Genomic DNA, 12855 nt, shown 5'->3' on the forward strand with positions numbered 1-12855 from the left:
GTTGTAGTAGTTTGTACTATGGTTCCATCAGAACCCCATATAGTAGGTAAGCAGAATAAGGCAAGGAAGAGTATTTAGATGGGGACATGTGGAAAATGTATGGTTTGGGTAATTTAATACATTACACTCTTCTCTAAAAAAGAACAGGAGTACTTGTTGCACCTTAGAGACTAAGAAATTTATTAGAGCATAAGCTTTTGTGGGCTACAGCCTATTTCATTGGATGCATAGAATGGAACATATAGTAAGAAGATATATCTATACATACAGAGAAGGTGGAAGTTGCCATACCAACTGTAAGAGGCTAATTAATTAAGATGAGCTATTATCAGCAGGAGAAAAAAACTTCTGTAGTGATAATCAAGATGGCCCATTTAGACAGTTGACAAGAAGGTGTGAGGATACTTAACAATGGGGAAATAGATTCAATCTGTGTAATGACCCAGCCACTCCCAGTCTTTATATGCCATCATGTGCCAGCAATGCCCCTCTGCCATGTACATTGGCCAAACCGGATAGTCTCTACGTAAAAGAATAAATGGACACAAATCTGACATCAGGAATCATAACATTCAAAAACCGGTAAGAGAACACTTCAACCTCTCTGGCCACTCAGTAAAAGACTTAAGGGTGGCAATTTTGCAACAGAAAAGCTTCAAAAACAGACTCCAGTGAGAAACTGCTGAGCTTGAATTAATATGCAAACTAGATACTATTAACTTGGGTTTGAATAGAGACTGGGAGTGGCTGGGTCATTACACATATTGAATCTATTTCCCTACGTTAAGTGTCCTCATACCTTCTTGTCAGCTGTCTAAATGGGCCATCTTGATTATCACTACAAAAGTTTTTTTTCTCTTGCTGATAATAGCTCATCTTAACTAATTAGCCTCTCATACTTTGTATGGCAACTTCCACCTTGTGTGTGAGTGTGTGTGTGTGTGTTTATTATCTTCTTAGTATATGTTCCATTTTATGCATCCGATGAAGTGGGCTGTAGCCCACGAAAGCTTATGCTCTAATAAATTTTAGTCTCGAAGGTGCCACAAGTACTCCTGTTCTTTTTGCGGATATAGACTAACATGGCTGCTACTCTGAAACCTACACTCTTCTCTGTGAGTCAGTATAGAACCAGTGGTTGTGGGAGACAGGAAATGCTGTTCATATGAGATTGACATTGGATGTTTCACATATTTTAAGCTATGGAGGAAGCTTTTACTCATTATCTTGCCTAATTTGCAACTGAGCCAAATGTTGCTCAACTAAACCTCCCATGCCAGAGTTTCAAATGCAAGTGCTATTTTTCATTTTTCTTAAATTATTCCACAGTGCTACTGTGTGCTCTTGAACAGCTCTGATGTGCTACTCCAAAAATAGTTGTGTTTCAGTTGTGGATTAAGTGATTCTTGAATGTTTTTTATAGCACTTTGGGATCATTTGAAATGAGAAGCCCTATATCTATATACATTTAAAATTACTATTGCTATTGAAATCTATTTCTTGCAGTGGTTGTCATTTTTGGTAGTAAACGTTGCTATTTCTTGAAAGCATCAACACTTAAACTACATCTGTATGACATAAGCAGTTTGCAGTTCTCTAGAATTCTAGATGATGTGTGAGAAAATGTATCAAGTAATGTTGCAGTCTGCACAAAAAGACGCATTTTCTGTAATTAGTCCTGAAGTGACACAGTAATTGCCACACGTGAATGAACTCTTAAAGTAAAATCAGTATGTATACTAGAACTTTTCTGTAACACCTACCCCTGGAAAGTTGAGGGGACAGTAAAATATTTATACTGGAGTCTTAAAGTAAGGAAGGATATAGCTGATATTAACGATCTTGCAAGACTCATCTTTTTTTTCCCAGACACTTGAAAATGGGAGGGAATTGTTTGAGGAGGGGGAGTTTGCAGTATGTTATCTTAAAATGCTGTACTTGGAACGTATTTTTAAGTTATGTCAAGTAGGCACAAAGCATATGCATGGTACCTTTTTTTGAGTTTTGATTGATCTAAATATGTACTGTAGGCACAGACAGTTCAGATAAACTCTGCTTTAGTCAAGTAAAAAAAATGTTCAGTCCATTTTTGTTAATTTGTTAATCTTGATCAGTGGTAGTCTTGATCTGATCTGACATTTTGACAAGTTTTCTCTTTTGTGTGGTGAAATCTTATAGGTTACTAAAATTTTATCTTCAGTAATCCCCAAAAGGAGTAACACAAGTAAGATGATTATTAGAGCATAAGTATATAAAAGATAAATTAGATGCAGTAACTATTTCATAAAACTGAATAATAAATGCCATTTTATTTTTATACTGTTCTTGATCACACTTCACTTCAAAGTGCTTCTGCAGAGAACTAAAAAAAAATTCTTTAATCTTGTCATGTGCGTAGGTACTTGGTTTTGGATAAATAAGCACTTACTTTGGAATAACTCTGGTATGTTAGAACTTCTCATAGGGCTGAATTTACTATAAACAAATAAAGGTATGGTATTTTTGTGAACTGTAGTCTGTTTTAATAAAGAGAGAACATCTGATAAACTAATCAAAACACACCCTGTTATTGAATGTTCAAAGCTGCCCTAAATCCAGCTCTAAATCTGAGCTTTGTTCAGGACAGGGTGGTGGAGCAGAGGAGCTGATCTCAGATTGGACGGAAGGTGGGAGGAGGAAGAACAGGGGTTGAGGCAATGACTGCAGAGATAGTAAGGACAGACTGAGTGAGCTGCTCCTTCCCTAAGTTGCTTGCCATCCTGTAGAGTATGTAGGCACAGCATTTTGGAGTGAGATTGCCAGTTTGGGTCCACAGGCTTGGGCTTGCGGGGCTCAGGCTAGTGTGTTCACAGTAGCTGTGTAGAAGGTGCTGGAAGTTCCGGTTTGGGCTAGAGTTCAGGTTCTGAAGCGTACGGAGAGGTGGGCTTCAGATCTTGTTCTGAAAAATATCCCATTACCAGGATTCTTCCTTCCCCTGTTTATCATTGGATACATTATGTTGGTAGTCAAATTTTAAAAGGAAAAATCTATATTGTATGTTTATCATGCCGGAAGTATGTGATGTTCTGATGTACTTAGGCACAGCCTATTTCAATAGGTCTTATAATGAGAGGGAAGGCTCAAGTCATCAGAGGTAAAGAATCTAGATTCTCCAGTGCTGTAAATATCTTCAGTCGTAATTGTATCTAAACAATACCATATAACCAAAGATAACGTAAAAACAATAAGCCTCTCATTTTAGTCCAAATCCTGTTTAACACAAATGGAAAACACCAGCAATGATGGTTAGTTTAATGGATGGCTGATGCTTATAATTGCAGTTAGTCATGGTAGCAAACCCCTGCACTCAGCCATGTTTGCAGGATCAGATCATAACTTCTGAAGTGTGTTTGTGTGTGAAGGGGATATACATTAAACCAGATCTGTGTACTCTGTGTTTTGTTACTGTGACTACTCTCTATGCAGTGTATGTTCTGCATGTGTAGGGCTTATAGAATCAGGTTCTGACATACCAGATGTCTCAATCTTTTGGCCGAGTGTAGAGGTAATTGCTCTCCTAAAACATGTAACAAAGTTCCCTCCTTGCCCCTTTTATATGTGTTGGTAAAGTGCATTATCTGGAGTTGATGAAATGTACTATTACCATGACTATTATACACAATGTCTGACTTTAATCCAAATGCTAATTATAAATTAAGTTTGTCAGTTTTAGATTGTCAAAGTCAGATTCAGGACTCACATAATTTGTCAGAACACTCTGTTTATTAGCAAAGCGCTTTGCCAATGCACCCAGATATGTGAGCCCCCCTCTGAGACTCAAGCTAACTTATTTATACAAATAAGCCAAAGCCAATTTAACATAAGAGACAAAAGGAAGCAGAAACTGACAAATATACATACATATCTTATTTGCATACTAACGTTTACCAATCTCCTAGCTCAGTAGGAGCTCTAAGTTAATTAGTTTGAGGACCCATTTTCTCACACTCCTTAAAGTTTCTCTTCCTGACAACTATATTTCAACAAACCCTTCAAGTAGCATTTCTTTAATGAATTATAATTTCAGTATAATTCATTCTACTTTCACAAGATCTGATACCTTTTAATGAAAGTGACAGGCATTATACATGATTGCAGTGCCATTAACTAGCCTTTAAGGGATAAAAAGGAGAAGGCTTTCAGGTGCTATTTACTGGCCATACTACAATATACTGTTTCAAATTTGAGGCCATTCTGAGTATATAGGTGCTACTGGTGAAAATAAGACTTCCTCTTCCATTCACTTATTATAATAATTCTCTTTGCAACTATGAAAGCTCATCTACCTGTTCTTTGCAAGTATGAATATATTGAGCTTGTAGGTAGAAATAGTGGGATCATACCTGTATTTCACTCAAAATATTGCATCTATGCCATCCTCAATTTTTTATTAAAATGTTATTGTCAGTGTACAATACGTGCCATTTTGTCTGACGCTAAAATAAACTCGAAACAAAAGATGTATGCATATAACAAGAATATAATAAAACAGAAGAAAGAAGCTTAGCAAGCACATTACATAGATCTCTCTAAGTGTGGAAATTAAATCACCAAGAGCATTTTTCAAACATGGACAAAATAGCCTTGGCTGTGATGGACCACATATAGATAACACGCTAAAGTGTCTATCATTGTGATATCTGCAATGGTTATATTATCTGTGTTCTGGTACATCTGTGTGCCTGACTGAAACTGCAGTCCTTAAGGCTTTCTCTAGTATAAAATAACTGAGTGATGCAGTGAACAAACTATGGAGTAGCAACCCTATTAAAAGATCAGATATGTGAACAATTGAACCTCATGCGGGGGGGGAAAACTCAGACTATTATTAATAGCAGAGGAGACTGTTAACTGCTGACAGTGGGAGGAAGGGGCGGGCACAATTTAAAGGTTCTGGTGTTATGCAGAGAGGTTCAGGGCAGTTACTCGAGACAAAAGAGTTTTGATTTCTAGAGCTACTTCTAATGTCTCATGACACTATGTAATAGCAGATAGAGACTGTTCTAAAAGTGAGCTACACACAAAGAGGCTCTGGATTGCACTGGTGTTTTATATCAATTTGAACAACAGATATTTGCAAAACAATCCTTTTGATATAATTTTTAAAGCTCTTGTGATAGTATAAGCACCCAATAATTATGTCAGGAATCAGTTCTAATTTAACCTTATAAAATTATTTTCCCTCTCCATTTGAATCTGCTCTCTCTTCTGTGTTTACAAGGAGACATTGGCATCACAAGTACCAGAAATCTCATGCTAACTCTACTGTTGGCTATGATGTCTCTTCTGACATCTGACTCTTCTGGTATCTGTAGTATCACAGAATGATAAATATGGGGTATTATTAGCAAACCTGTAAAAACAGATTTCATGGCAAGAGGATATGGTTTGAAAGAATTTTTGGAAAGTAAATTAAAACAGAGTTCTGTGCTCAATCTCCTGTGCCCAGCCCAGTTAGCAGACGGTCAAGTCACGTTTCTTGGCTTGCCTACCATTCCCTTTTCTCTTTACAGTTCATTTTTAATTAGAGATGGACCCAAAACTAGGACACAGAATCCAAACCACTCAGAAACATGAGGAAGATCAGATCTAAGTTCAGATTTCACCTTCATAGCTTGTTTATTTTCATGATGGGCCAGTTCAGAATTCTGAATTCCAGCACTCTTATGAAGTGGCTTGGGTTTGGATCTGAAGTCGAGGAACTTGAATTTGAATGGAAGCTTCACAACTCACCCACTTTTGCTATTAACATTACAAAGTTTAATAGTGTGACTTTCCAGTTCTTAATTATGATTTAGTATAATATGTTCTGACATTAAGGCCCCAATCAAGCAAACTCTTAAGCTTATGCTCAGTTATAAGCATGTGAGTAGACCCATTGAAATTAATGGAACTGGTCAAGTGCTTGGACTTAAGCACGTGTAAGTACTTTGCTGGATTTGGGCCTTTAGAAAAAATGAAATAAAATATCATTGTCGCAGTTTCAGGGGAACTACGCTTGTGTTGCCCTGGGCTCTCCACCCACCCCGCCCCCAGTGCCCCTGGTCTGTGCTGCCTTCCCCCTCCGCCCATTGCCTCCCTCTCCCCATTGCCCCGAGCTCCCTTTGCAGCCTCACAGGCATCTCAGCTGGTTCCACCACTGAGCCTGCTACCAGCCTGATCTTGCTTCCCGGCTCCGGGTGCCACCTAGCAGGACTCAGCAGAAGTGCACGGTGTCGGTGACTTTCCCAGGCAGGTCGCTCTCAGCTGCGCTCAGCCTGACTCCCACCCTGGCAGAAATCTGGGGGGACATGCGGCCCCGTATTCTCTTCCAACCCCCCCCCCCACGTCACCTGTGATTAATAGAGCAAGAGCTGGAGAGTGATCAGACTATAGACACTCCCGAAAACCCACTTACCAACTTTTCTGTCCCTCCTCTCTGCTCCTGTCCTCATCCACTCCCCAAAATATGTCTTGACACTTACAAATCACACTTCTGCTTCAAATTTTAATTTAACCTGGAGTATGGGCCTTACAATGGCTGCTGCTTTGAAAATTATGCAAAGGAAGCATCAAACTATTTCAGAAACTAATCAGGGGAAAGCACTAACTTTAACTAAATACCTTTTTGTATAATCAGCAAGCATGCCTCATGAATTACAGGTCAGTGACTTCATAAAATCTAGTTGTATCAGTGTAATTGAGATTCTTTTGTGCTTAGGAAAGCAGATTATTTACCCTATTTAAAAGGTTTGTGTGTTTGGCTACAAAGATACTTTGAGCATATTAATATATAGCAATGTTTGCCAGAGCTAGGGAAGCCTACTTCAGAAATCTCAACAAACCAGGTACATAGTAAGCAACTTCTGCACTATCAGGGCTGATCCTTGCCATAATTTCACCATACCTGTTATCAGCATTTTTTGTCATCAGTAAGACTTGAGTGCCTATAGTTCTCCAGGTTCAGTTTTATAATGAGAAGAGTGCAGCCTTAGAGTTTTTGGTCATACGTTATTTACTCATGTATCTTAATTCTTCGTTTTAACAATCTGTTGCTTATTCTAGAACACTCCCTCCTCACGAAACAGAAGCCTGTCTTTGCTTCCTTCTGGGATGAGTAATTCTGCATCTCCTAGTAGTCAAAAACATCAGGGTCAAAGTGGAACGACTGTTGTCACCGTCACACATCACAAATCGCCTGCAGCAGCCCGGAGAGCCAAGAGTCAATATACTGGTCAGCTCCATGAAGTCAAAGAGGTAGGAGTTATGTGATGTGTCCTTGTTGGTGTGTGAGCTCCAAATATCCTCTTTTTCTTATGACTTTAAATACATATGCTCTCTTGGAAGAATTTTTGATGGTTTAAATAGAATTAACTTCATTTTTATCCTGTAGCATAGTAAAAATGGATATGCATCCCAACTTAATGCATATTTGTATAGTTTTAAATTAAATCTCTACAAATAGAGTATCTTTTACCCTTTTGTTGTTAAAGATAGGATTTTGATCAACTAATTGCATAACTACTAGGAATTTTAGCCAATTAAACAATACTCCAATTATACGGTTAAGAACTGAGTAGACTTTCACTGATTTGTAGTGAGTAGGAGACCCATTGAGGATTACTGAATTTTTCAAATTTGCAAGTAAGCTAACACCCAATAAAAAGGGTACTAAATTGACTGTTTGTTTATTTTAACAAGTTATTTAATTTGATAACATAATAGATCAATAAATGCATTATCTATTTTGTAACATTAATAAAGTCAGTGATACAAGACCTCCATACATATGTAGTGTTTACAAACTGGTAACATTTAGTCTGTTGCTAAATGTTAGAAACTCCTATTTTTGTTTGTGAGAATATAGGGCTTTTGAGTTGAAGTGAGATTTGGAAAGGTTTTACTATATTTCACAAAGTAATTTTATTTTAAAGAGATGGTGTCATGAGGAACAAAGGTAAACTTGATTTTCATGCTGCCATGTGCATCCCTTCTATTCACTTGAGCAAAATATAGCTATTACCCCACAGGTATTCTGCTTTTTCCTTGATATAAACCATGTCAGGTTATAATTTAGCAAGGATTACATGAGCATTTTCACTCTCTCTGGTCAGGTGAAAACTGAAATAGTTTCTCAGAAACTTCTGATGTAGCTGAACCAAAGACCAGAATCCTATCTTAAAAAAAAAACCAAAAAAAACCCAAAAAACAAAAAAACCCTGTGACAAATAGTTTTCAATAATCTGTAAAATGTACAGAAAGATACATTTTTCCTGTCTGTAGTCAACATGCTTAAGATTTTCCAAAATAGTTGTGTATATTTCATTATAAAACATTACTAATTATGAGTGCTTATGAAAGAAGTCCAACTGCTTGAAAAGTCTCCATGTTGTAATTTAATTGGAAGGGAGCCCATTCTAATACCTGATCATGCAAAGTTTTACAGACTATTGCCCCCCGAATAGTCCCATTGACTTCAAGTCCATTTTAAGTAATTGATGTTAAGTCTTGGCAGAATTGGGGCCGTAGGCTGCAAAAATCACCTGTCAAGGTTACCTAGTTTACAATTTGGAGGGGAAAGGGGTTTCCTTTTGTTTCTGGAGTATCATTTGTTTTGTTATGAAGAGTCAAAGAAACCATCTCACATTAAGAAAAAGAGTTGAACAAACCCCTTTTTACCATGTTCACTTCCTGTTTTCCAGGATTACGTTATTGTTGCACACTCCCATAGAATATACGTGTATGTTTCCTCTTCTGATTTATATATGCAACATTTGTTGTTCTTCATTTAATTTTTATTTAGGAGCCCGGTATGTATAGAAAAGGATCAGTTGTAATCTTGGAACTCACATGCTTTCTACCATATCTTAATCTTCTGGTGTTAGATATAGTGTTATGATAGTATCCAGTACTAAATCAAATCTTTTTTGCCTCTTGAAGGAAATGACCATACCACACCTTTAAATGGGAGGGAACTTGGCTGGCTGGCTGAATGAATGGAACTGTGCTTTATGGCTGTGTGGGGGGAGGATGGGAGAGGTCAAACTGCTGCAAAAGGGGACAAGGGGCCAGCATGGCAACGCTAGCTCATCCCCTGGGAACTGGATGGGCGGAAGGGTTTAAAATGGGCTGCCCCATGCGGTGAAGCCCCCTTTTACATAGATCAGGCTGAGGCAGCACCCACCCTCCCTCCTCTTTAGATGGTAAAATACCAGGTTTGGTCAAGACCTTCTGTGGGCATTGCGCTAGCCTCCCTTTTTTTGCAGGGTGGGCAGGGGAGCTGGGAAGGAATTTTTCCCTCACCACCAGATTGATCTAGGTGGAGTTGGGGGGTTTTTGCCTTACCCACAGCGGGCTGGGGGTGGGCTTTATTGATGTGAGGCATGAAGGGAGTTAGGCTATGATGCCACAACTCATTCAGTAAGTGTGGGGTGGCTGTCCAGTGCAGGAACTGCCCAGGGAAGGTACAGCGACCAGATAAATGGCTTGATAAAGGACTTAAAGGAGGTGTTTGTTAAAAGAACGGAACAGGGGATGGGAGAGCTGGGGTTCCTATTGATGGTGCAGCAGGGAGCCAACCCTCCTTTCTTATAGCCCACTGTAGCCCTCTTATGTGGGGGGCGGGTGGCTGGTAAGGTCCCAGCAATGGGTTGGCTGGGGGACCTGGATGGAAAAAGAAGGGGGGCTGGCGGAACCCCCACCAGTAGTTATTGAATGAAGATGGGGTTACCTGCTCTGTGTACACTTATCTGCTGGGTAGTCCCAGACATCTAATAATAAAGTTGCGGCTTGATTAAAACCGTATGACTGTCCCCGTATAGTTGGACAGTCTGATTTTTCTCCTGAATGGAAGTTTAGAAGTCTAATCTTTCAAAAGTTTGTGATTTTTTTTATAAATAAGATGTAGAGTTGCCAGGTGTTCGTTTTCCACTGGAACGCCTGGTCGAAAAGGGACCCTGGCAGCTCTGGTCAGCACTGCTGACCAGGCCGTTAAAAGTTCGGTCGATGGTGCTGCAGGGCTAAGGCAGGCTAGTCCCTATCTGTCCTGGCACCGCGCTGCGTCCCGGAAGCAGCCAGCAGGTCTGGCTCCTAGCCGGGGGCGCCATTGTGTTCTGCGCGCTGCCCCTGCTCTGAGGGCTCCGCACTCCCAACTGGCTGGGAACTGTGGTCAGTGGGAGCTGTGGGGGCAGTGCCTGCAGGTGAGAGCAGCGCACCTTGAACCCCTCCCTCATCCCTGGCCCCACCCCAGAGCTTGCACTCCCAGCCCAGAGCCCGTACCCCCTCCTGCACCTCAACCTCCTGCCTCAACCTGCAGTCCCCTCCCACATTTCAAATCCCTCAGCCCCACCCCCAGCCTGGAGCCCCTTCTGCACCCCAAACTCTTCATCTCCAGCCCCACCCCAGATCCCACACCCCCAGTTAGAGCCGTCACCCCCTCCCACACTCCAACCTTCTGCCCCAGCCCAGTGAAACTGAGTGAGGGTGGGGGAGAGTGAGCCACTGAGGGAGGGACCTCGGAGAAGGGGTGGGGCTAGGGTGTTTGGTTTTGTGCGATTAGAAAGTTGGCAACCCTAATAAGTTGCATAGAAAGATTTGAAATATGTCTTTCCATATCAGTTACTTTTTCAAATATTTTTAAGTAAAATAAAGATTTGAAACTGAGACAGGACCTGTATTTCATTTATGGGATGCCAAAAGATTCAAATAAAGGTATTCTCTTTTGAATCTATTCCTTCAACATGAAAGTGTTTGTTTATTTTAACAGTAGGGAAATCTAGTTTGGTGCAATCTTGTGGTAGCAATGCTTGAATTGCAATTTTTTTAACTGGTATTTCACGTACAGTAGATCTTAAGTGTACAACAGTCTTCTGACGGTATTCATTATTGTGGGGAGTTGATGATCAGGTATAATGTTGTTGGTCAATTACATTCTCTCTCAGCGTATTCAGAATAGTGTTTCTGCTGATCTGGATAAAAGGTCATTGGAGTGACTAGTGTTGAATAAAGAAAACAAACATGAAAATTGTTGTAATTACTTGACAGAATTCTTAAACAGCTAACTTCTGAGCTGTAGAACTTGGGGGACCTCAACGGTAATGTACTTATTACTGTTTGATATTTGTAGAGCGGTAATGCTCAGAGGTCCTAATCAAGACTTGGGCCCCTTTGTGTTAGGGGCTGTACAAAGAGGAAGACGTGCCCTGAAAGTTTTATAGTGTAACAGACAGAAAAGTGGGGGAGAGTGAGAGAAGAATAATCATAGGACTGGACTGGATGGGACCTTCAGAGGTCATCTAGTCCAGTCCCCTACACTCATGGCAGGACTAAGTGTTGATACAGTAGAAACTCAGAACACCTTGGGAATGGAGGTGGTTCGTAACACTGAAATGTTCATAACTCTGAACAGAACATTATGGTTCTTTCAAAAGTTTACAGCTGAACATTGACTTAATACAGCATTGGAACTTTACTATGCAGAATAAAAATGCTGCTTTTAACCATTTTATTTAAATGAAACAAGCACAGAAACAGTTTCCTTACTTTCTCAAATCTTATTTTAAAAAACTTTCCCTTTATTTTTTTAGTAGTTTTGTTTAACACAGTACTGTACTGTATTTGCCTTTTCTTTTCTTTTTTTTCTCTCTTGCTGACTGATTGCATACTTCCGGATCCACATGAGGTGTGTGGTTGACTGGTCAGTTCATAACTCTGAGGTTCCACAAATTTCCCTAAGTGATCTCTAAAAAGAAAAGGAGGACTTGTGGCACCTTAGAGACTAACCAATTTATTTGAGCATAAGCTTTCGTGAGCTACAGCATCCGATGAAGTGAGCTGTAGCTCACGAAAGCTTATGCTCAAATAAATTGGTTAGTCTCTAAGGTGCCACAAGTCCTCCTTTTCTTTTTGCGAATACAGACTAACATGGCTGCTACTCTGAAACCTGTCATTAAGTGATCTCTGTGTGATTTGATAGTTTGGAATAATTTGAATGTATTTTCTTTTACAAGTAAACAAAGGAGTAAGTTTAACGTCACGCGCTGTTGTAATGCGCTCTGGATGGAACTACCACTATAGACTTCTCTGGAAATGAAGCTATGGCAGAATACAGTGGCCAATTGCAGTGCGATGCCTCCTTGGAGAGTGCTCCTGGATTATTGGTGTACTGGCTAGCGATGAGTTTCAGGATGGAATTCAAGATCTTGCTTTTAACCTCTAAAAGGCCAAGTGATTTGGCACTTGACCTGAGAGACTATGCCCCTCCCCATGCCATAGTGCCACTGTTGCAGTTGGAGGATGCACTCTAAGGGGATCTAATCTAAAGGGAATTCCTGTGAGAGCGTTCTCTGGGAATGTTGGTTGGCTCGAGAATGCATTCCCACCCCTTTTGGTCTGTGTCACATGCTAAGGCCCAGATTTCCCCCTTAATATTAGGAGCTTTTGGAAATTTTATCACAAAGTCCCATTTTTCAAAAATCACTTAAGAACTTAAGAGCCAAAGTTCTGTTGGCTTTCAAAGTCCCACAGTCATTTCTGAAAATGGGACTTAGGTGCTTTTAAAAATGTTACTGTTGGCGGTGCAAAGGAAGGAAGATTTTTGTATTGCTAGGAGCATGCTGGGACTTAGCCCCCTTCCCCCCCCCTTTTTTTTAAACCTACGATAGAGATGATACAAGTTAATTGTTTTAAGAGATTCCAGAATAGGCACCTATTGAAGAAATAATATTTTCTTAATCAAAAGAATATATCCATTTCCTTGGGTTTATGATAAGATTGCATCAGTTCTGTGTTTTCTTACTTTCTTGCTAACTCCTCTGCTGGAATGTTCATGCATGTCTT

General features: G+C 39.9%; 1 protein-coding gene across 2 annotated transcripts in view; it reads left to right on the top strand.

Annotated features, from left to right (window-relative positions):
- The window catches only part of OSBPL10 (oxysterol binding protein like 10), a 185308-nt gene that overhangs the window by 66899 nt on the left and 105554 nt on the right, over positions 1-12855 (top strand). For both annotated transcript variants that reach the window (XM_073333363.2, XM_073333364.2), the window contains one exon: positions 7084-7275. In XM_073333363.2, coding sequence (XP_073189464.1) covers positions 7084-7275 — 192 coding nt within the window. The remainder of the gene's footprint in view (positions 1-7083; positions 7276-12855) is intronic.

This window comes from Lepidochelys kempii, chromosome 2, assembly GCF_965140285.1.
Source record: "Lepidochelys kempii isolate rLepKem1 chromosome 2, rLepKem1.hap1, whole genome shotgun sequence".
In the NCBI taxonomy this organism is placed as follows: domain Eukaryota; kingdom Metazoa; phylum Chordata; order Testudines; family Cheloniidae; genus Lepidochelys; species Lepidochelys kempii.